The 20,978-nt window shown below is 38.0% G+C and overlaps 2 protein-coding genes across 2 annotated transcripts in view; one reads left to right on the top strand and one right to left on the bottom strand.

Annotated features, from left to right (window-relative positions):
* Positions 1 to 9,426, bottom strand: part of rnft2 (ring finger protein, transmembrane 2) — a 31,506-nt gene extending 22,080 nt beyond the window's left edge. The window contains exons 1-3 of the mRNA XM_039770740.1: positions 9,361 to 9,426; positions 8,179 to 8,275; positions 3,709 to 3,782 (exon numbers count right to left, since the gene is read on the bottom strand). The gene's annotated coding sequence lies outside the window, so the exon portion shown is untranslated. The remainder of the gene's footprint in view (positions 1 to 3,708; positions 3,783 to 8,178; positions 8,276 to 9,360) is intronic.
* A 93-nt stretch (positions 9,427 to 9,519) lies between these two features.
* On the top strand, positions 9,520 to 19,087 carry spring1 (SREBF pathway regulator in golgi 1). The gene is made up of 5 exons (XM_039770741.1): positions 9,520 to 10,195; positions 12,200 to 12,356; positions 13,640 to 13,791; positions 17,487 to 17,600; positions 18,012 to 19,087. The coding sequence occupies exons 1-5, from the start codon at positions 10,103 to 10,105 to the stop codon at positions 18,093 to 18,095; spliced, it is 600 nt and encodes a 199-aa protein (XP_039626675.1). The 5' UTR covers positions 9,520 to 10,102; the 3' UTR covers positions 18,096 to 19,087.
* Positions 19,088 to 20,978: the final 1,891 nt, after the last annotated feature.

The following is a 20,978-nucleotide window of genomic DNA, read 5'->3' as shown; positions in this document are numbered from 1 at the left end:
ACAGAAAAGATGTAAAACATGTGCCTATATTTATAATACAGACCGTATTTTTATACTACATTGCCGACTTGAATATCATATAAAGGGATCATTTTCCTGCAGATCATCTAATGTGGTCTACCTAATTATCTGCATGAAATGTTCTCACTCTCTGTGGGAGAAACTGGACAAACACTCTGCCAGAGAATGAATTTACACAAGTTCCACATTAAACGTGGCAACACAGATGTTCCTGTAGCGGCCCACTTCAACAGCCATGGACACTGTGAGAGGGACTTTAAAGTTACAGTGCTTATGGGCAACTTCAAAACACAGCAAGAGAGAAAAGAATGGAAAATTAAACTCATGCTAAAATCTAATACATTACAACATGTCTGGAATAAAGACAAGAGTTTTTTGGCCAGATATGAGGATTGTTTACATCTCTCAGAATGACACAGCCATGACTACAGACCCACATTGTTTTAAAAAACTCATTACAAACTTCAAAAGACTTTGTTGGACAGTTATCTTATCCAAAGATCTTGACCATACATTGTTCTTCTCTCTCTTGTTAAATTAACCCTAGCCTGAATGAATCTATTAATTTTTTTACATTTAAGATTTCTCATTTAAATATTTCCCAATGTTGTTTCTTGTCCTAGTGTGTATATAAAACACAAGAAAACTCCAATTTCTGTATTACATCTTGCCTGAAGAAGGGGCCTGAGTTGCCTCGAAAGCTTGCATATTGTAATCTTTTTAATTTTGCTTGGCTTTTCTCTAAGTGTAACAAAAAAATAAGCTTCACTGAACTCTCTTTTCCATTTCACACGTCACAATACATGGCAAACACAATTACATATGTTTTTTTCTCTTGTACAGGACAACAATGTCATGCATCCACACAATTGGCTATTGCTGCAGTCAACCACTTCTGCCACATCCTTTGTTTGCATAAAGACACCTGTCAGCATTAAGCAGAGCATGTAACTTAAAATAATATTAATAACTATGAACAAAAAAAAAATGAATGACCAAAAAAAAAAACCACACAACCACCGTAACACACGGTAAATAATTTACATTTTTCACTGTCACTGAATTTCAATCAAATCAGTCAAAACATTGATATTTTGGAATGTTTTGTTTTTCTATTGCAGAAGATGTTTTTATCCTTAAATACTGACATTTCAAAATGTACTACTGACCTAAATGTACAATCATGCCAAATTTCAGCTTTGTAACCAAGCAGGAAATACCCTTCACATTAATGTTAATGGTACATTTTCTTTAGTCTGCTTAGCTTTAACTAAAATATAACATAGGTTAATATACATAATGGAAGATTCAGGTTATGGAAAGTTTATTATCTTAACTCTGTGTGACAGCAGAATAGCCCATAGATTGAAGTTAGACAGCAAGAAAGAAACATGAATGGTCAGATAGATATCTGTATGCTGCATAGAACAATGCATAGGAGCCTTAAGAAATTTTCCTTTTATATTTGTGCGTGCTATAAACTTTTGCCTATTTTTTGTGTGAACTGTTTGCTTTGAATTTCACTAAAATCTTTAAAAACAAAGACACTTGGACCATGGAGTATTTTTTCATACAACGAGTCATGCTAATGTGGGAATATCTACTGTATCTGACAACTGAATTTGTACTATTTTGAACCATTTGGAAACCTTCATCAAACACAGCTACGAGTGCTTTTGTTGATGAGTAACTGAGTGAAAGAATGAGTTTGTCAACTTTGTATTATATATTTATAGATTTATAAAGCATTCAGTTCTTAATTTTATTTTGCACAACCCATTTCATACAGGCGCAAACTGATCACTGCTTGTCAAAATAAAAATTAAACTATGCAGTATGTATGTTGGAACATTATCAGGAAACTTTGGAAGTTGGAATTTAACTTATATTCATGTTGACATGCAAAATACAATAGTTTTCAAACAAGCTGCAAAAAGAAAAGGGACAGAATTTGAATTAAAGCTTCATGCTAATGATACCCCTGATGCATTGAAGACTAACAGAATCCTTCATTGGAACTATGCTTCTCTTAGATATTTTTGGATTTTTTTTTAATTCAGTGTGCTGTGGTGTAGGAGAACATTTTTCTATCTACCAGTAACGGTGCACTGCTTGATAACGTGCAGTAAATACACTTGACTTGAGCATTCATAGTGTTCATCCTCTTTCTCTGTACGTTTATCATTCGTTTGCTCAGAGGTTGATGTGCTTGCTGCTTCCTAAGCAGTTCTTCTTTTCTCCACCCTAGTGGCCTGCTTCTGCTCTTCTTTTGTCTGCATCTTTTCGCATTAAAGCTGATTAAGTCAGTGTTCGTGTTGCAATTACTTAGTACATTTTCTTTAATTTTTTACTTAAGCTGGCACTTCAATCTGCCTTAAAAATGATTTAAGATATAAAGAGGAAGGGGAAGTGACGGCAAAGGTGGTAGGGATGAGAATGGCGCCTGTACGCATGCGCTGCACGGCTGCCCTGCTACTGAGAGTTGATTCTACAATAAAATAAAATAAAAATAAAAAGAGGAATCACCTTGAAGGTCAATCATCACCTTGAAAGCAGATAGTAGACGTCACGTAGTATATGTGTACCAAATTTCAGGTCAATAGTTCAAACGTTTGTGAGTTACAGGTGATTTAAAATCCTGGACAGACAAACAGACAGCCACGGTACCACCCGCATTATATATAAAGATTATATAAAAAATCTTGGGTTGTGACGTGATCATCTCGGTGAGATACTTTGATGTCACGCGAGATTAGACATTACAAATTTAGGACGTAAGACCCGTGAGACAGTGACTTTTGCACGTCACACCCTACTTATAAACAATTCAAAACAAGTTCACGTACATCTAACCTCGCAATTGTTGGAATGCTTTTGGCAGACACACTTCATGTGCTCCCAACTCTTAAAAATGTTACACGTTCTAGATGGCATGTGAATGACTAAGTGAAGAAGAAAGAGCAGCGTGTCTAAAAGAGACACAAAAGCGTTGGAGAGAAAAGAAGGCAAAACAGGAAGCACAAGAGAACTATTATAATCTATGTGCAAATTCAGAAAATAAGGAAAGAAACAATCGGTCTGAAGATCCCACGAGAGACACTTTGACGTCCCGCAAGACAAAGCAGTGAGACCAATAGGACAGCAGCTATACAGTCTTTTAAATGATCGATGTGCAGCATGACAAGCAGAATACGCAGCTCGCCAGTGGCGGATCCATCAGCATCTCCTTAGTGTGCATTCAGCCCCCAAACACCCCCACAACGCAAGAGGCAGAGATGTGACAAGTGCTTAGCGCGCCCCCGTTCTGGGGGTTGGTGGGTGATGAGCTTTAGGCGGGGTAAGTGAGCAAAGCAAGGACAGCTGCTTTACAGGCTTTGAAATGATCGAAGCACAGTGAGAGAAGCAGAACACGCAGCATGGCAGGAGAAGCAGTAAGCAAGCAGGTGATCTGTCCGCATCTCCAAAGCGTGCATTCAGCCACTACCTTCACAACGCGAGCAGCTCCCCGGGGTGGGTGCACAAAGCAAGCAGGGGGCAAAGCCCCCTAGTACATAATAAAAAACATAAGTTAAACTATAACACTTCAATTAAGATAAATGATAACATGGCCAGTTGCTAAAAAGGTTCCCCCTATAAATATTTAGGGTGGCAGCTACCGAAATTAATGCACTACAAAGATTGTTTTACCTTTTTCATTCTCTCCCAATCGGGATCCCCAAAGAACAATTTAATTTGAGGGATTAATAGATTTCAAGGTTCATCTGAAATGAAAACACAAAGATAGGATTACTACTAGAGCTACTCAAGAAACAAATTAAATTCTATTATGTTCAAAATCATATGCAGCTCAACTTAGATTAAGTTGGAAGCATATTCAAAATTATACTGAAAAGTGGAAGGAGATGAAAGGAAATGGTTAGTGAATTTTCACTCCAGATAGACTTAAAAGTCATAACAGTCATACCTTGGATAAAGATACTGATTAAAACTGATTTTAAAACGATAACCTATAATTTGGAATATGTTAAAGGATAAATGAAAAAGATTTCAGCACTAAGGAATTTAATAAATGGTATACAATTTGGGTTTAAAAGGTAAACACCACTATATACTATAATGATAAAATTCTTTGGAGAACACAGGTAAGAGCCTGAGGAAAATGATCACCGATATAGATTTTCATACTATGAGTTATAAGCATAGCCAAACAAAGAAATTACGTACAGACCAAAAATTAATTTTTGTTAACAAATTTGAAATGGCTATCAACAAACCAAACAGAAAACAATAGCGTGAAAAGTACTGTTACAGTTCACTCCGTCTCCTTGGAAAGGATATGCTAGGAGCATAAAGGAGCCAGTTAAAAGGATACTGAAGGCTCCAGAGACTTCAGAACTCGTTCTGCTTACTTTTCAATGGAACACAGAAATAAAATGGTATATCAGATCTGCCGGTCAGCTTAGGCTAAGAAGGTCAAAAGAAAAACCAAAGATCTGCCTGCTGCGGTCATGTGATTCGAGATAGGTATAAAATAGAATCAGAACAAAGGAAGACCAATTCGTCTTTGGGAATCAAGCGTTGGAACTCCATTTGGCATATTTCACAAGTAAATGGAATCAAGGGACATCTGTTAAACAGAGGGTTTTAGGACTAAAACTCAATTTTAATTTCATAGTCGGTTTTGTGCTTTTTTCTGTGTTGGTGGAAAATCAAATTCACTCAAGGGAAAAAAAGATGGCAACGGTCAGTTATTTTTTATCTATCCCATGTACCCTCTCATTCTTTGATCAAGAGTCTTATCTTTAGTTCAAAAAGGCAATATGAGGGGGACTTGAGTTGCCCGTATTTAATGTGCACCGATTTTCTGGAAGTATCTTTTTAACATTATTTTCGGAAAACATTAACGCGTTTTGCATGTTTTGAGCATATGACTAGATAACAGACATGTATGTGACACAAGTATCGTGAGAATTCTTTTTCTTTTCTCAATATACTTTTACATATTTTGCCATTGTACAACATTGGTCACCACTGGCTTATATTATATCTCGTTTATAATTAAAACATTAAAAATATTCTTTCTTGGCCATCAGTATAAATTATGTGGAATAAGTAATATAAAAAAATTAGATGGAATATTCATTTAAAATTTGCTAATGTAAAACAAATTCTATGTTTAGATAGTCAACAAGACTAACTCAAGCTACAGCACACATTTAAGTGAGGAAACAGTAAATATGCCCGACAACAATAAATAAAAGGCTGTTAGGATATGCGCCTTTAAAAAAATTGTTAAATGTGCCACTAGAATCCCTATTTCATATTTCTTTCTAACCTGCATGCATGGTTTTGTGCAAGTTGTGTCACCTGCTCAAGAAAAAAAATCTCATATCTGCTGTCTCTGACAACTTTATACCAACATCTAGCATGTCTTTTTAAGTAAAACTCTACAAAAAGCAAATAAATGATTACTTGATTAAATATTCCATTCATATTAAGATACAGTCAGGTTTTAGAACAAATCACAGTCCAAAAACTGAACCAGTCAAAGTAGTAAATGACTTGCATGTTAATACGGACAGGGGCCATATATTTGTTCTTGTTTTGTTAGACTTCAGAAAATGGGTGGATCTCTTGAGCAATGTCTTAAACTGGTTCCAATCTTACTTAACAGATTAAAAATTCTTTGTTGGTTGTGGTAACTGCAGCTCAGAGATCCAGGATATTGTTTACAGTGTGCTACAAAGATCAGTTCTGGGCCCACTGCTTTTTTTTTTAATCTAAGTGCTCCTATTAGGCTAGATCATCTCAAAACACAAGGTTAATTTCCACAGTTACAATACGCAGATGACATGCAGCTTTATTTATCTTTAGCACCTGGTGACCCCAATGTCTTACATGTATTTCTGAATGGATGAAAAGTAATTTTCTCAAGCGAAATAAGGGAAAAGAAGAATTGTTAATGATTGACAAAAACGGAAATCATGAAGGTCCTAGAAATAAACTTGACTCCTTGGTATTAAACATCAAAGCAGAAGTATAAAATGTCAATGTAATCATGAACTCTGGGATAAACTTTATCTAACACATTAACCAGATTATGATGACTGCATTTTTCCATTTAAGTAACATTGCAAAAGTAGACCTTTTGTAACAATGCAAGATGTTGAGAAATGAATTCATGATTTTGTTTTCAGCCAGATTACAGTAAGGCACATCTAAATAGTCTACCTAAGAACGATATCAATGAGCTGCAATTAGCTGAGAAAGCAGTAGCAAAAATCTCAATCAGAAAATGTAAATTTGAGCACATCGACAGTTTTAGCATTTTTACATTGGTTACCTGTGCCCTTAAGAATTAAATTTAACCCCTTATCAAGCGGGGTCATTTTTGCTAAATCGCTTGTAATTCGACCTCTCCAAATTAGAATCATTGCTGTGTTTGAACTATCTGGAGTATAAACACATGTTTGGTCTCTTTGTAAAGGTAACATTTTCTAGTTTCACCCTTAGTAGTCAGAATCACTGTAGGTGTGACTGATCAAAAGTTATGCACATTAGAACTCACAAAAAAAACGAATTTTTTTGTTCTCGCCTAAGTTTTTTTATGAAAATGAAGGAAAATAAAGCTGCAGTAGGTAGGTGGGGACAGAAACACACTATGTACCAACAGAATAACTTGTTGACTACTCACATTTCAAATTTGAAAAGAATACCTGTAAAAATGACATTTTTTACACCAGTTTTTATGTGGGCATGCCCAGGGGCTTTTTAGAGGGACCATTATCCACATTTTGGAACATATGGAAAAAGTGTAATAACTTTTGAATGCTTCAACCCACATATATCAATGAGGGCTCTACTGAAAGCTTACACCTAAAGTAATCTATATCTACATACAGTGTCACTCTATTAGTTATAAAAATAATAAAAACAATAAAAAATACACATTTCTATGTAAAAATAGTCAATACAAGTCTTATGGGCCAAAAATATATTTATATTTTTTACTTTTTATAAAATGCACACAAACTATATACATTTCTTTTACAAACTGTTACAACACAGCTCAGCGTTTTTCCATGTGCCACTTGATGGCAGCAATCACTAGCAAGCAGAAAGCACAAGGGCGTGGCACATGTCGCTCTCTGCCATTAGACGTCTCCTGGGCGGTTGAATACTTTCGCAACGCGCATGCATCTATTATTTAATCGAGCGTTTATTTACGTTTAAACTTCTACTTTTATTCATATTTAAAATGCGAAAAAACTTGCTCATTCGGCTGCTTATTGGCTGTAAGTTTTGAGTGTCAGTCACAGTGTCCAATCAAACTGGTAGATTCTACCAGGGTTTGGAGCTTTACGTCATCCTTCAAGCTGTCTGTGACACTCGTTGGCTATACGAAGTGCCAGTCAACCCCAGACCCGTCGTAATTGGCCAACTTAGGTGTTGATCAGAAGCTAACACTTCCGTGTTTCATGCGGTAGCATGGTTATCGCCGACAGAAACAAATTACGTCTGATATGAGCAATATAAAATGAAAAAAAATTACGTAGGTGGTCTCAAGTTATGAAACTTTATCTGGAGTTTTTGTCCCTTTGAGGATATATCGTATGTTTTGGACCTAAATCGTTTTACTGGATTATATTCGCTGGAGCCTTACGGACACAATGGGATCAATACTGCTCGGAAATATTGATGTTTGACTTGCAGGGGGTCTTCAAAGGTAGGGAAAGTCAACTCTTAAAAATATGTACTTCTCTGTAAAAAAGGCTTTAGTGTCAGTGCTGTGGTTGTTGTGTGTCAAAATGGTTTATATCATCGGTAAGACGAGACTTTGAAGTTTCATTTGATGGGTAGGGTGTCGAGATGCATGGCAGATGGGCATGCACACATTACTGTAACGTTTTTAAAACGCTGTTATGTCCCGGGACCGGTACGTGTGCGCGTTAAATTAAAAATACTACTAAAAGTATATAAAACCTTAAATAATCTTGATCTTTCCTATATTTTGGAAGGTCTGCCCCCCTACATTCCACATTGTAACCTTAGATCTAATAGTGGCCTGCTGATTATTCCATATATATATATATATATATATATATATATATATATATATATATATATATATATATTTTTTTTTATTAAAACAGTTACCTGATGATGAACAGAAACTGACGCAAACAAAATCAGGTCAAACATTGTTGTGAACTGCTGGTTCCTTTGTCATTTGTAACTCCATGTTAGCTGGAAGCTGGTTAAGAGCACAAGAAACAAAATATCAGAGAATGAAATCGTTTAATACTACAACAATAACTTTTATTACTATAGTTCATTTTCAAACAAAGCATGAAGCTCAAATTATTTTACGACATGTCAAAGAAATATTTACATGGGAAAAATAAAAGGAAATAAGAAAATGTATAAAAAAAAAGAGAAACAATTGGGAGTTTGAAATCTTAACAAATGCGTTAACTTAAACGAAGCATAAAAATGTTGCTTGGGCAATAATTGTTTCAGCAGCAATAAATGGCTTTTAATTAAAAAATACAATTACTGTACAAGTTATTTTTTTTGTATAGCGTTCTTAATGGAGTGCAGACGCATGGGTTGAACCAAAAACCTGCAGCCGCTATAGCCCGGCTGGACCGAACCTGAGGATCTCTCCCATTCAGTACTGGTTTTCTTTGATGTGTCCAGTGCCAAGATGAGTTATGTTTGTACTCTGTTTTTTTAGGAAGCAAATTTAAAAAGAGGAGTAAGCAAATTTGAAAAAGAGATACGTCTGGCACACAAAGAAACAAATATCAATATCTCATCACATTAGTATTTTCTGCATGGCTCGTTTTCAAATACAACTTATACATCTTTGCAGAATTTAAAATGTGTTTATCCTGCACACTCCCACTTGCTTCCCAAATTTAAAATCCCTTGACTTATTTGTGAACGTATCTATTTAAACAGCTCAGAATTAAACAGGGGTGTAAGTTTACGGGCTGCCCAATCACATGTCAGCATAGGCTTCAATAATGCCCCACAACACAGTGATTGGCTGAGTATTTAATGACGCTTTTAGAATAAAATCAAACGTGCCCTAATAATAAAATATTGTATTAGAAAAAGGACAACACTAAAATCGCAACCTTAACTGTAAAAGGAGGTCGAGCCTAACTAAAACGTATAAAATACAATTCTGGGTATACTTACCGTCCTTCGGTAATTCCCTGCACACAAACAAATATTACAAAGCGGCATGCGCAATTTGTACAATACATCCGAGAATGTGTTTATTTTATAAAGCAATTTCATAACAATAATTCTCAGAAGAAAAAAACATACCTGCTCTCATTAAACAAATGTGCCTGTAAGCTCGATAGGCGTATATTCACGTAAGCAGGAAGGGCTACGCGAGTGAAGAAGCGCAGCCTATCAGAGGTCTTATGTGTATCACGTGGCAGCACTTCCTTCAGCCAATAGCCGCGCGCTGTGTTATTCGTTTGTTTCCGGGATGCTCTCGATGTAAGAAGACAAACAAAACGGTGCAGGATAGTGACTACTTTTGTTGTAAACCTGTCAGTTTAATGAAGAAGGAATATAACATTTATGAAATACTGAAAACCCGTATCGTCAATTGGTAATCTGGCAGTTTTAAAGGTATTTATGTATGTAGCATTCGTAGTTCTTCTTCAGGAGAAGTCAGTTATGAACCTTGTAGATGGGTACAGAGTCGATGCAGAAATATAGCGTCCTTCCTGACCCGAGCCTCTGTCGATACGAATGTTACTCGAATCAATTAGCCACGGCAGTTTTTCGTTTCTGGTTTTAATAGCAAGAATCCGCCGCTTATTCCAAGGCACGTGATGCATTTTCGTGGCTCCTTCATTAAATCTTGCGTGTGCGTTTTATAGACAATTATATTTTAAGGTCTTATTTATTTATTCTTTGCTGGATTGTGAGCACGGACAATGTGCTATAACAACTGGGACTGTGTCGACCTGCACTTAACTTATTTGTGCTAGGAGGACCACCCCGCCCTCTTCCAAGAGTCCTGACCGTTGCTTGATTGCAGAACAGCTCCTCCATGGTTCTTCGGAGGCTTCTCAGGAAGCGCTGGGTTCTCGGGGTTGTGTTTGGACTGTCCCTCATCTACTTTTTGACCAGCACCTTTAAGCAGGTAAGTAAACAAATAGCGAAAGCATTAAAATGCATCTGTTACTTTGAAGTGCAAAACTGGTCGCATTTATGCCAAGTGTCTTTTTGTTTACCATCAGTTTTATCCAAATAGTGAATTTCATTTTAACATATTTGGGATACACGCAACTTATCTTGCTCGAATGTATTTGCTGATTCCTTAGGTAAAACCAAGATTTTAACGGTTAATTTCCGATCTGATGTTTGAAATGGCAAATCCCAGAAGATTAAAAGCAGCTCTGTAAATGTAACTAAAATTCTGTAGTCAGGCTTAGAGTGGCAACGTGTCGCATGTTTATTAGCATATGCAAGGAAGAATTTCGCTGTACTCTGTATACAGACTTAATGCGCCTATGAGAAGTGTTTGCATTGCGGTATTTAGAATACCCATCTCAAGATAATACTATACTGTAGAATCTCATCTGTTTCTTGTACCTCTGCATGGTTGACCTAGGCATGCTATACAACAATGTTTCTCGGCCATTTTGGTCTCACAACCCAGTTTTTCCTTTTTAAGTTTATTTGCAACCAACACAAAGATGTTCATCAACCACTTTAGTGAAATGAGTAGGAATGTTAGAGCAGTGGTGTAAGTCCCCCATGGGGAAACGAGTTGAAATGTAAGGTTTGGAGGGGGGTGGGTGGTTCTACCCAAGGAGGTACCCAGGGCAAAACGAGCATGAAGGTATAAGCTTCCTCCTTGGTGAAATGAGATGAGTGAAAATGTAAAGGTGGTTGTGGTAAGACCATCACGGATACAAATGTGGGTAAATATTACGCAGTGCTGTATATTGCTTAGGTGAGCCACCGGCAGTAGCCTATGAAGCATTAAGTGGGTTACGACTCGGTGGTATATTTTCTTGGTGATTGAATATATACTTTCTGGTTCCCTGTTTTTTTTTTTTTATGATCATGTGACTTACAGTACCAAAGTACTGTCCCTTTATTGAAAAAGCTTATTAAGTAAGATATCCCAACAATATCTTGCACCTTCACCTATTTGGTCTGAATTTCATCAACTACAGCTGCTTTGCCAGAGCAAAGCATCTCAACCACCTCAGTGATTGTGATAAAAGATGTATTCATATCTCCACCAGCAGAGGTGTTATGAAAATTCCTCTAAATGCCTCTTTCCTTTTCAATCAGTATTGTAGGGTTATGTCAGTAGAATGTAAATGCTGCCTGCAGTAATTATAATGTCACTCAAGTTATGCCTTCATCCTTTGATTTCATTCACATTATGCTTACAAATATCACTCATGACACACCCATTCTGTAGCATGGAGTACAAAGTTCACATACAACATTGTTATATTGTGTCTTCTAAGAATGCAGATATGTAATTATGGTTAAAGTTAGGATTGGAGAGTGGCTATGTTGGCTTATCTTCAACTCTGTCATAATGATAAATAAATTGGCAGCAGTTATTTTGAGTTCTGAAAATTAATGGCAATAGGAGTGTCGTGAATTACATCAATAGGTATGTAGAGAGTGCTATTGGAGGATGTAGGCTGCATTTAAGCACTTCTTGCTAATGTCAATTCTTACTCCCTTTTCAGTTCTGAGTTGTCAGTTGGATTAGTATTGGTTTTAGGCTGCCTAAAAATCATTTTTCATGGTCTTCTGTCTTCTTGGCTTTTTAGTACCTCTTGGTCAAATCTGAAGTTAAACGAATACCATCCAAAAATGATATTTTGTTTGTTAATTACCCCATGAAGTTTGTAGTGATGGCTGAGGGTTGTGCTCTGGTTAATTTTCTGAGCTGGTACAGTTATCATGAGGCTTTGATTGTGTAGGGGATAAGAAGTTAATAATAATTTGCAAATTAGAGCTCCAAAGCTGTTCACAGAAAATACTGAAATTTTCATAATGTAATTCAGTATACTTGTGATATATAGTAAAACGTGACATTAGCATTTTTTAAATATGTATCACAATGTGTTATGCTGAGTCACTCCTTATTGCAGCTGTAATTTTTTTTTTGCAGGAGGAAAGGACAATTCGGGACAGAACATTATTGCAAGCCTTGGACCCTGATCACCGTATTGTTTGGAAGGTCCGGTTTAATTTGGGAAATAGCAGCCGACAAATCAGTAGATGCAGAAATTCCATACAAGGCAGACTTCTTGTCACAGATGAACTGGGTAAGAACAGTTTTTTTTTTTCCTTTTTCATTTTAGATAGAGAGTTAAATTTTTTAATTCATGTTGTGGTCAGAAAGAAATATTTAAGCGTAACTGTTCCTAAATATACATAATAGTATAAAATTAATTTAGATTTTAGACCAATATTTCATCTTTAATGATTATCATTCATATATAGCATACATTGTAAAAATTAAAGATTAGGTAGCTTCTGTGATGAAAGAGTGTGTATGGCACACTATCATTTATGACACGCGAGATCTTTGATAAATAGCTTTTGAATTGTCTTGGTTGAAAATCTTAATATAAATAAACAGTCAGTTCACCAAAACCCTTAATTTCCCCATGGTGTTGGGCCCTCGAGCAAGGCCTTTAACCTGCAGTTGCTTCATCCTGAGTATGACATTAATGTGCATCCTGTTCTGTGAGCGGGTCCTGCAGCTTGCAGGGAAAACCTGGGATTTGATGGCAGCATTGGCACTCCAGCCACTGTAAAAACAACACGCTGTATTCAGCACATGCTTCCAACTACAACTAAAAGTAACAGTTTGAGTTACCTCAGAATGTTGAGACTTGAAATGTACACCAGCACAACAGTGTACAATATTTCCTCAGTTAGTGTTTTCCATGTGTATACACTTAACAAATATATATATATATATATAGTTTTTTTTTTTTTTAATTGATTTTATTGTCATTGTCATTCCATACAAATAGATCAATTTTTACAAAAAATAGTATTGAAAACAAATCAACCCTCACCCCTGAAAAAGAGAGCATGGCCAATGGCGTAAAACTAGTAAAAATAAATAGATGAGTTTAATAGGTGGATAAAGATAAATGGAGAAGAAAAAGAAATGTGAATAGAATCTGCTTCCTCAGTGCTTTAAGAGCTTATTCTAAAATATTATTGATTAGATCCTGCCAGGTTTTGAAAAAGCTCTGCACAGATTCTCTGAGTGAAAATTTGATTTTTTCCAATTTCAAATAATATATAACATCAGTTACCCACTGACTTAAAAAAGGAGAGTTAGGATTCTTCCAGTTTAGCAAAATAAGTCTGCGTGCCAGTAGTGTAGTGAAGGTAATCACAGTTTGTTTGTCCTTCTTCACTTTAAGCCCATCTAGAAGAACACCAAACACAGCTGTTAATGGTTTAGGAGGGATTGTGACACCACGCCGTCTGAAAGGCACTTTGAAATCTCATCGGGCATTTTTGAAATGGTGTAATGTAAAATAGTTTCTCTCTTTTTTTAAACCTTTTTGTTTTTGGTGACACCTAGGTTATGTTTGTGAAAGGAAGGATCTTCAAGTTAACGGTTGCTGTAATTCAAATGCTCCAAGTTCCAGACAATATTCTTGCAAGACCTGCTTGCCCAATGGATGCTGCAGTGTATATGAGTATTGTGTTTCTTGCTGTGTCCAGCCAAACAAAGTAAGTGAATAAATGTACACATGTACTTTTGGGATTGTAAATAAAACAGCTCAGAAGATTTAACAATGAGCATTGAAATCTACAAATTTTGACCTATTTTGAGAAGCAGTAGACTTCTGAACTCTTTAATTTCTAAAATTAGGACCTATGGGAGGGGCCAAGGAGGTCGGGTGCAGTGTGAGTTGGGTGGTGGCCGAAGGCGGGGACCTTGGCGGTCCGATCCTCGGCTACACAAGCTGGCTCTTGGGACGTGGAATGTCGCCTCTCTGAAGGGGAAGGAGCCTGAGCTAGTGCGCGAGGTCGAGAGGTTCTGGCTAGATATAGTTGGGCTTACCTTGACGCACAGCTTGGACTCTGGAACCAATCTCCTTGAGAGGGGCTGGACTCTTTACCACTCTGGAGTTGCCCGTTGATGTGGGCATACTTATTGCCCCCTGACTTGGAGCCTGTTCATTGTGGTTTATCCCGGGGAACGAGAGGGTAGCCTCCCTCCACCTGCAGGTGGGGGGACGGGTCCTAACTGCTGTTTGTGCGTATGCGCCGAACAGCATTTTTGAGTCCCTGGAGGGGGTGCTAAAGGGCATACCTTCTGGGGACTCTCTCGTTCTGCTGGAAGACGTCAATGTTCACGTGGGCAATGAAAGTAAGAACTGGAATGACGTGATTGGGAGGAATGGCCCCACCGATCTGAACCCAAGTGGTGTTTTGTTATTGGACTTCTGTGGTCGTCACGGATTGTCCATAATGAACACCATGTTCAAGCTTAGGGGTGTTCATATGTGCACTTGGCACTAGGACATCCTAGGCCTCAGTTCGATGATCAACTTTGTGGTCGTGTCGTCGGAGTTGCGGCCACATGTCTTGGACACTCGGGTGAAGATGGGGCGGAGCTGTCAACTGGTCACCACCTGGTGGTGAGTAGGCATCGATGGTGTGGGAGGATGCTGGTCAGGTCTGGTAGGCCCAAACGTGTTTTGAGGGTCCGCTGGGAATGTCTGGCAGAGTCCCCTGTCAGAAGTATCTTCAACTCCCACCTCCGTCAAAACTTCAACCACGTCCCAAGGGAGGTGGGGACATTGAGTCCGAAAGCGCCATGTTCCGTGCCCCTATTGTTAAGGCGGCTGACCGGAGCTGTGGCTGTAATGTTATATGCGCCTGTCGTGGCGGCAATCCCTGAACCTGTTGGTGGACAACGGCGTTGAGGGATGTTGAGGACCCTTTTGAACTGTGGGACTGTGGAGGCAGCTAATAGGTACTGGTAGGCCAAGCGGAATGCGGCTTTGGTGGTTGCTGAGGCAAAAGCTCGGGTGTGGGAGGAGTTTGGGGAGGCCTTGGAGAACGACTTTTGGATGGCTTCGAGGAGATTCTGCTCCACCATCCGGCGTCTCAGGAGGGGGAAGCAGTGCAGTGTCAACACTGTATATGGTTGAAATGGTGCGCTGCTGACTTCGACTCGGGACGTTGTGGGTCAGTGGGGGGAGTACTTCGAAGACTTCCTCAATCCCACTAACATGCCTTCCAAAGAGGAAGCAGAGTCTGGGGACTGGGAGGTGGGCTCCCCTATCTCTGGGACTGAGGTCACTGAGGTGGTCAAAAAACTCCTTGGTGGCAGGGCCCCGGGGGTGGATGAGATACGCCCGGAGTTCCTCAAGCCTCTGGATGTTGTAGGACTGTCTTGGTTGACACACCTCTGCAACATTGCATGGACATCGGGGACAGTGCCTCTGGATTGGCAGACCGGGGTGGTGCTGGTCGCCCTCTTTAAGAAGGGGGATCGGAGGGTGTGTTCCAACTACAGAGGGATCACACTCCTCAGCCTCCCTGGAAAAGTCTTTTCGGGGGTCCTGGAGAGGAGGGTCCGTCAGATAGTCGAACCTCGGATTCAGGAGGAACAGGGTGGTTTTCATCCTGGTCGTGGAACAGTGGACCAGCTGTACACCCTTAGCAGGGTCCTGGAGGGTGAATGGGAGTTTGCCCAACCAGTCTACATGTGTTTTGTGGAACTGGAAAAGGCGTTCGGCCATGTCCCTCGGGGAATCCTGTGTGCGGTTCTCCGCGAGTAAGGGGTACTAGACCCCCTGATAAGGGCTGTTCGGTCCCTTTACAACTGGTGTCAGAGCTTGGTCCACATTGCCGGCAGTAAGTCGAACGCGTTTCCAGTGAGAGTCAGGCCTGCCCTTTGTCACCGATTCTGTTCATAACTTTTATGGACAGGATTTCTTGGCACAGCCAGGTTGTTGAGGGGATCCAGTTTGTTGGACACAGGATTGTGTCACTGCTTTTTGCAGATGATGTTGTCCTGTTTGCTTCATCAGGCCGTAATCTTCAGCTGTCTCTGGATCGATTTGCAGCTGAGTGTGAAGCGGCTGGGATGGGAATCCGCACCTCCAAATCCGAGACCATGGTCCTCGGCCGGAAAAGGGTGGAGTGCCCTCTCAGGGTTGGGAGCGAGATCCTGCTTCAAGTGGAAGAGTTCAAGTATCTTGGGGTCTTGTTCACGAGTGAGGGAAGAATGGAGCGTGAGATCGACAGGCGGATTGGTGCGGCGTCCGCAGTGATGTGGGCTCTGCATCGGTCTGTTATGGTGAAAAAGGAGCTGAGCCGTAAGGCAAAGCTCTCAATTTACCAGTCGATCTACATTCCTCCCCTCACCTATGGTCATGTATGGGTAGTGACCGAAAGAACGAGATTGTGAATACAAGTGGCTGAAATGAGTTTCCTCCTCAGGGTTTCTGGGCTTTCCCTTAAAGATAAGGTGAGAAACTCAGTCATCCGGGAGGGGCTCAGAGTAGAGCCGCTGCTCCTCCGCATCGAGAGGAGTCAGATGAGGTGGCATGGACATCTCATCTGGATGTCTCCTGGACGCCTCCCTGGTGAGGTGTACAGGGCACGTCTAACTGGGAGGAGGCTCTGGGGAAGATCCAGGACACGCTGGGGTGACTATGTCTCGGCTTGTCTGGGAACACCTCTGGATTCCCAGAAAGAGCTAGAAGAAGTGGCCCAGGAGAGGCAAGTCTGGGTATCTCTGCTCAATGCTGCTGCCCCTGCGACCCGATCTCGGATAAGTGGAAGAGGATGGATGGATGGATAGACATCTGAACTCTTTAATTTTTAAAGTGTTTGTGGTAATTTGTCTGTTACAGATAGGTATCTAATTAATATTTGACACGGTAGTGTAATTATTTTTTGATGGAAACTAATTTTCTAGTTTTATTCTTAATACAGTTCTGTGTTTTGCATTCTGGTAAATTATTTCCATTTTGAAAGAGTTTAAGTCTGGTTGGCATAATAGACTACCATATTCTCTTGAGACTAGTTTGTGCCTTTTACTCTTTGACTTTTTCAGATATTTAAAGGATAATTAAGCTGGAAATGTATTGATTAACAGAAAACTCAATGAGAGAGTAGAATTTAATAACATAAAGTGACATGTGCCATAAGCAAAATGTAATATTTTTGTAATTTACCACAATTATTCCTGTATAATCAAGTGTATTTTATATAACTAAAGGTATTTTCATTTGCTCTGGCTTATTTAGGTACAGGCTCATAGGTAGTCCATGTTTGTTCTGTTAGCACTGGCTACAATAGGAAGTCAATCCCAATGGTTCACTTGATGTTAATTACTTTCATAGCAGTTATGTAACAAACTTTGCAGTAAATCTGATATTTCATGTTCTAATTATCTTGTTTAGCGACAGGTTCTTGAGCGCTTCCTGAATCGAGCTGCTGTAGGATTCCAGAACCTGTTTACAGCTGTAGAGGACCATTTTGAGTTATGTCTAGCAAAATGTAGAACCTCTTCTCAGGTATGTGCTTTCTATGCATACTGGTGTTGATGCGTTTACTTTCTTCTGTAATAGATGATCGGTGAATTGATCTTGTTTACTATGGTTGTTTTCTTCTTGATTCGTGCAATGTTTTAATTAAGTGTAGAAGGCACTTCTACGTGTCAACTAAGAAAGAATACCAGTCAGACACTAATGTTTATTTTGGTAGGAAATTATGATTAGAAGAGCAACCAAGTTATCATTGCTATGCTTCTTTTATAGTGACTGCCTGACGAGCACTGTTTGCGTAGTATGGTTAAACTAGTGTTTTTTTTTTTGTTTTTGTTTTGTTTTTTTGTTTTTTTTTTATTTTGGCAGAAAATATTTTAAGTCCTGCTACTTTTTTCTGATTAAAGGAATGTTTTTTGATGTATACTTTGTTGTTCATAGAGTGTACAGCATGAAAATACCTACAGAGATCCAACAGCCAAATACTGCTATGGAGAGAATCCACCAGAGCTGCTTCCTATTTAATTGTGAGTTTGTTTTGGAGTTGGTGATGGGACTATCATATTTAAACTTGACAACACAGTTCTGCCTGGACTAAATTCTGTTTCAAGTAAACCATCATAAGCACAGCTCTTTTGCTGAATTTGGTGTGCTGTTTAAAGACTATGCAAACGGAGTGTAAAATTTCACGTGGTGAGAAAACATGAATTATCATGTGAAAAGGTTATTTTGCATTTCAGATCACTGGATTTCGTATCTTGTTTTTGGATTTAGTCCAGTTTACAAATTATTATAACTCCAGAAATCACTACATAAACCACAAATCTTTATAGTCTTTACAGTCTTTTAACCATCTCTTAATTTATGTTCTGAGTTTTATATTAAGAAACACTCTTGTTGATGAAAAGTAATGTAAATTTAAAAGGTGAAACATTCAGATGTCAAGTTTTGAAATGCAAACTTCATAGATGTGATATGTGAAAAGTTTGCTTTTTCCAAATAATTAGTTGAAGATACCTAACAACACTTTGTATCTTTTATGTTTTGTCTTGTCCTAAAACTTGGGCTTCCAAACATGCACAATGTCTTCTTTTGTTACTGTCCGGTACTCTTAAGATAAATATTTTTATATACATAAGAGCTGATGCTTTTCTGTTTTGAAACAATTCCATTTTTATTGTAAAAATTGACTTTAGGTACATCTGTTTTGTGTAAAATAAATAAATCTATCTCACATGTATATTTTGCTTTACAAGTGTTTTGAAATCAGTGTGATTTCTGCAACTTTACAGATTTTGTGTAGACAAAATAACCTATATACTTATAGTGTTTTTTATCTTTAAAAACTGACTTGGTCATTCTGCATAGCTGCTTAATTTGTTTTGCTAACAGTTATTACTTCCAAGGACAGACTCTATAGTAACAAACTCCCTTGCAAGTGCCAGGCTGTACAGGTACGTTTGTGTTTTCAGATGCAGGATTGATAATAAAAGATTTCATGAATTTTGCATTATTAATACTCCAGTAATATAATGGTTTCTGCAATTATTATTTTAAGAAATTTTGTATTTGTATCATGTATTTATATTCTATTTAAATCATGGTGTGCTATAAAAAGATGATGTGTGGAAAAGAAACACTTGGCAAAGTCAGTCTCATATTTTTGGCAGGCACTCCCAGCAACATCCTTGAAACATATTACTTTATGTTACAAAGGAATAACGATCTACTAGGAAATATCAAATAATTGATAGTCCATCATAAGTTAAGTTGGGTATTTAAGGAAACATTGTTGTCGGAGTTTGAAAAATGTTTAACTATTTAACTATTTAAGAGAATCACAATGTATGTGTATATGTCTGTATGTATTTAAAAAAAACAGTATATAATACACACAGACACGCATATGTATTAGGGATGGATGGATGGATCGATACTAAAGTATTGATGCTTCCTTTCCTAACCTTTTAATTTAAACATTGATGTTCACATTAAAATTATAGATATTATACATTTTCAGTAATATGCAAGTTTATTAGAAATTATATTTTTAAAAATATTGGATGGCGAGAACATGATTAAATTAATCATTCCATTGTGCAAAACAGGATCTGCTTTTCCTTCCGTGTTTATCATCTACCTGCATTCACATTGGTAGTGCTGCAGTCCACCGGCCAAAGCAGTAGAGCTGTGTATATATGAGGCAATGGCAGAAAGGAAGTGAAGCCCTGTTTGGATTTATTGTTCACTCAGTGGAGTAAACTAATGAAGCAAAATGGGATATGTGTCAGAAGATTGTATGTTACTACTGCAGCAGCAGCACAAACCTAGTAAAACACATAAAATTTGTCACTTTTCCGAACACATGGAGGTGATCAGAAGAGGGCACAGACACTCAAGCTGCAGTCTACTCTTAAAGAAGCCTTCCATAAAAGCAAGCAGTACCCTGGCAACATTAGTATTGTAATCTGTAATTGTTTAAACAGAAAATAATCGTCTGTTTTAGAGAGATTTATATTACATTTATAGGGGTTAAACCCCCCCCGGCACCCAACCCCCAGTTGCGGCCAGAATATTAGTAAAATCTGTATGTAAATGTACAAAAGAAAAATTATTTTTTTATTGGAGTCAAAAATCATGAAATTCTACAAATATGTAAAAGAAAAATACATTTTTATTTTACAGAGTAAAAATCATGAAATGAGAATAAAATATTTACTCTCATACCGATTGGAGTATTCCTGTTAAACTGAGGTCCCTATGCTCAATGCACGACTTTCTTGATATTTTAGTGTATAATTTAAAAACGGAAGAACAATCTGAAAATATAACAACATCACATTAAAGGTCAATAAAATCTGAAAAGAATGATATCAAACCTATATATGTGGTTTTAAAATAAGTCTGATATAAAAAGTGACATAAAATCGTTGTACAAAATTGTTGCACTTTTAGGCTTAGGATTATACAGTGCATCCAGAAAGTATTCACAGCACATCACTTTTTCCACATTTTGTTATGTTACAGCCTTATTCCAAAATGGATTAAATTAATTTTTTTCCTCGGAATTCTACACAAAACGCCCCATAATGACAACGTGAAAAAAGTTTGAGGTTTTTGCAAATTTATTAAAAATAAAAAAACTGAGAAATCACATGTACGTAAATATTCACAGCCTTTGCCATGAAGCTCAAAATTGATCTCAGGTGCATCCTGTTTCCCCTGATCATCCTTGAGATGTTTCTGCAGCTTAATTGGAGTCCACCTGTGGTAAATTCAGTTGATTTGACCTGATTTGGAAAGGCACACACCTGTCTATATAAGGTCCCACAGTTGACAGTTCATGTCAGAGCACAAACCAAGCATGAAGTCAAAGGGATTGTCTGTAGACTTCCGAGACAGGATTGT

Source organism: Polypterus senegalus, chromosome 12, assembly GCF_016835505.1.
Source record: "Polypterus senegalus isolate Bchr_013 chromosome 12, ASM1683550v1, whole genome shotgun sequence".
Classification (NCBI taxonomy): Eukaryota; Metazoa; Chordata; class Cladistia; order Polypteriformes; family Polypteridae; genus Polypterus; species Polypterus senegalus.
Note: the sequence above shows the minus strand (reverse complement) of the source record. Positions and strands in the feature narration are given on the sequence as shown.